The following is a 4,364-nucleotide window of genomic DNA, read 5'->3' as shown; positions in this document are numbered from 1 at the left end:
GTTTTTACTTCTAGTTGGTCTCAGGTCAAATTTAAGTATTTGAACAAAGTTGATATCCCTTTGCCTTAGGGTAAACATACATGCGTTTTTTTTTAACTTGAGACTGCTATGCTAAGTTTTCACGAAGATTTTAATACTTAGCAAAGTTAACAGCATATTAGATGGATGAAAATGGATCCATGGACGTCAATGGGATTTGCTGTATTTTGACAATGATAACTGTTTTCTGATACCGATTGCAGTACCATGCACTTGATGCTTTAGATCACAAATTTAATTGTCCTTACTGTGCTTACCTAGTGCAGGACAAGCGCCTTGTGTAATTTTAACCTTATCTATGGCTGCTGAGCTGTGGCTTCTAGCAAACAGAATACGAAGTAAATCATTCTGTTCAAAATTGAATTCAGTCTGGGCATGATTCCAACCAATGTCATGCTTTACATTAATTGAAAGCAGCTGATCCTTGCTACCATTCCTATGTGTGACGTGAACAGAAAGGATAGTCGAAAACCACATCGCTGTATCTGCTTTTACATGGTAGTCAAAGGACAGACAATGCGCTCCTTCTTTTGGAGACAGTATCGGAGGTGACAGTAGTTGAGAGTTAGTATAATCGCCTACTGACGCCATCACGTAACCTGTAAACAGAACAATGTATACCATACTTTATTCTCTCCTTTTATCATTATTTCACTCCGTTTTTATCATTCATTCACTCCATTTTAAGAAGGCCTAAACATAGTATTTCCAGAACTATCATCTTATTCATATACCAGCGTTTCCTAGTTCCTTGAAAAGTATAGAAGAACTGCTTTATCCAGCCCATATTTTATGTCAACTGGCAAATATTAAGGATGTTTGTTGGTTTCCTGTTTCTTATATATTTTACAAGTTGAGTAAAAACGCGTTATACTGCAACCATTTGTCCAGAGTAATGGTGGCGTTATTAAATATATTTGCGATAAATTGAGGGGAAGATATATATATTTTTTTGTTTTCGAGGTTTAACTGTTTGTCAGAATAGACAGATATTTTTGGGCCAGATGAACTAAAACTGTCATTGAATTACAGTAAATAACCACTTACCTGCATCAATGTCATCATTATTTCGGTTTGTTTGACGCCATATATCACTGGGTAGACCATCAGAAGTACTGATAAACCAACAAAGATCGTCCAAGGTATCAAAGTCACAGGTCCCGTTGGGAGCTATAAAAAAAGGAAACAGCATCTCTTATAGTTCTGAGGAAGTTGAAATTTAAATGTTTACATATCTAATCCCTCTTCTAGAAATTCAGCCAATCTAACTCATTATTTTGAACAAACTGCACAACGATTACCCAATCATGCACAGGCTTATTTAATGGTAAAAAGTGGTTACCCTTTCCTGTTGAGAACATATAGACCAAAATAATATTGTCGTGAGGCTGTATGCCTCTCCAAAGCTAGTTAAAGAGAAATGAATATCTGCATGCCCTATATATATCAATGAACTTTAGATAATATGCTCATTCGTAGTATTCAATTTAGTTGCTAAATATATTGATATGTATTAAGGCTGGTGAACCATTATCAGCCTTCTCCTTTAGCATCATATTGATAGCTATTGAACACGTTACATATAATCAGGGGGCTGTCATTGATGATGGCTAAAGTGTCTTTTAGGGGGTTTGTTAATCATAAAAATACTACAAACTCTATACATTTCACAAAATACAAAACATGGATTGAGCAGAAACTGTTTCTGACAAATATCGAAATTGCTATACATGTATCCAACCCCCGGGGAAAATGCTCAAATTTAAATGAATCAAAAGTCCAACGGAAACACTCTCTGGACATGTACGATTCTGGGTAGTGTACTTATTGAGATAACGTTACATCAGGCATATTCCTTATAGGTACTTAACAGTAAGAAAATTAGTATTCCATTAAAACCCATAAACCCTTAAAAGAGGCCATGCAATCTTGCTCGAAATTTGTTATGGCCATTACTGAATATCCATAAATTTCACATATTGAACTTGAATATCCCATTAAAAAGGCATTAACAATGACTTTATGAGTATTAAATTTTCCAGAATAATGGACATTAGATAGTTTTACTCTAAGCCCACGAATAGGTATAATATGCAATTTTGATTGTTTAACAGTTATCACATATTCTTGCCATTGCCATTATTTCCATTTGTTGGGGAGAGTAATGGTCATGTATACTGTACCCGTTATAGAACTGCTCAATATACAGACAGGTAAGAAATTGGATAGATGTTAATTTTCAACTTTCAAGATGCTCCATAAATTTGAGAAAAGTTCATGTGAAGTTGAGGAAAATAACGAATTTGCGTATTTATATTCTTTTCAGGTCATAAAACATTAACATTATCATGGCCCGCAAAAACTGAACAAGATCCAAAGATCAATACATTTGATAAAATACAAGGCTAAATAGCAAACCTTTGATCGTCTTAAGGGATACATTTCAAGGCCATCATTTGTTTAATTTTATTTTCAAAAGACAATGTTATAAATTCTTATATGACCATAAATATGCCTATTTGACGCCTAATTAAACAAAATTTGACTTAATTGGTTCACCAATAACCTTAATATTACACATGTATATGGCATTTTTAATGGTGGATATGAATGGTTTCCAAAGTAACTCAATTGTGAAGTTTCTTTCCTGTAAGTATTTATGTGTAATAGGACAAATACACTTAATGTAGCTGAAATCATAACATAATAATTTACCTTTGCATTCTTTATCCGTGATGGCAACCTCATCCAGAGCTATAACATCGCCATATTGGCTTGCCGTGGCTTGGAAGCAGATTTGTAGATTGGAGTCGACCGGAACAGATTGACAGGCATGCAACCAGTTTCCGTCCTGATGTCCTGAGCGTGTCCAGTTCATGTTGCCATTGATAACAGATGAGAGACTGCCCACACCTCCCTTCATATGATACATGAAACGAAGTGTCGGCGTTTCCATGGAAGCCGTTGATACGGGTGGAAAGCACAGCGTAGTAACATTACCGAAGGTAGAATTTGATCCTTGGACATACATGTAGTTCCCTGCAGTAAGGACCAAGGTTATATTTATTAATTTGTGTTAACACAAATGAAGTAGCAAAGGTTTAACCTGTGTATAAGATCGATAAATGTACAGGGGATACCAGGAATGTTTTCGTTATCAGAAACATTTCCAAGAAATTAAAATGGAGAACAGGACCCTTAGATTACGGAGATTTAATTTTAATTCTGAAGTTCTGCTGTTAAGTCAGAAAAGCTGTAAGAGTAATCTGCCCTTACCATCTTGTCGACCTTCACCATCACTATGGGGTCTCGTATCGATTGAGAGGGTACTGCCTTGGCCAATCATCCATTTAAACATCGATCCATTTATGCTGTCTATGCGATATCCACATACATATGGTTCGTTGAAGTTGCAAGGGAGGTCAACCAGAATTTCTGTAATTCAATTGTAATTAATTTATTTTAGTCTTAATATTCATTACAGCAATGTAAGAACAAGTAGCAAAAAACATTAAATAATGTATGTCAAACTATCTTTGATGTTACCTTTATAAATAAATAGGGAAGGAAAAACAAAAACAAATTCCAACATAAGATCGCAAGATGCTTTAATGCAAAACCTTAACGCATTTATTTTAATTAATTTATAACTGAATAAAGTGTTTCCAAATGTAGACTTATTAATGATCTTGTATTTTTTTTCTCATTAATGGTTGCATTGATGTCAGTTTGGCACATATTATCTTGATATACATTATAGCAACGTAAGAACAAAGATGCAGGATTTCTTTGTGTATTTTCATCCCTTATTAAATGAACATTAATCATAAAAAAAACCCCATTTATATTTGTTCAGTTCACAACTTAAGCAATTATATTTTTAAAATCTCAAAATCAAAATGACCGACTGTAATTGATTTCGTAACTGCAAATTAATAGTATAACTTGAACATTGTTAAGGCACAGAACATAAAGATAGATATGCTTTTTAGGCAATTATGTTCTCGCAACGAATGCATCACTAGCAAATGATTCTCCGAGTCTAGGAAAACTATTGCTTATAAATGATTCCTTGTGTGTTTTACCTTTCACGTTGTATTGACAGAATTAGGTCTCAAAGCCAGGCAAGCGATGTGGTATAATTAGGTGGGGATCTGAACTATTTGGAAGTTTTACCTTTATTTTCGCCCCACCCCTAAGCTCCCCTTAAGAAAAGCCTATTTGTACATTTTCAAAAGTAAAACCAGCTGAGGATGGTTCCGAATAAATCAGCCACTCCGATTAACAAGAGGCCCAGAGGGCCTGTATCGCTCACCTGGATATCA

The 4,364-nt window shown here is 34.8% G+C and overlaps 1 protein-coding gene across 1 annotated transcript; it reads right to left on the bottom strand.

The window, feature by feature from the left end:
- Positions 1-296: 296 nt before the first annotated feature.
- LOC110444722 (MAM domain-containing protein 2-like) lies at positions 297-3,474 on the bottom strand (the record flags this gene model as incomplete). The annotated part of the gene is made up of 4 exons (XM_021489085.1): positions 297-638; positions 1,087-1,209; positions 2,755-3,078; positions 3,316-3,474. Coding segments are annotated over 4 exons (948 nt in total), but the record flags the coding sequence as incomplete, so codon positions are not given.
- Between the last annotated feature and the right edge of the window lie 890 nt (positions 3,475-4,364).

This window comes from Mizuhopecten yessoensis, unplaced genomic scaffold (genome assembly GCF_002113885.1).
Source record: "Mizuhopecten yessoensis strain PY_sf001 unplaced genomic scaffold, ASM211388v2 hete_36166044, whole genome shotgun sequence".
In the NCBI taxonomy this organism is placed as follows: Eukaryota; Metazoa; Mollusca; class Bivalvia; order Pectinida; family Pectinidae; genus Mizuhopecten; species Mizuhopecten yessoensis.
Note: the sequence above shows the minus strand (reverse complement) of the source record. Positions and strands in the feature narration are given on the sequence as shown.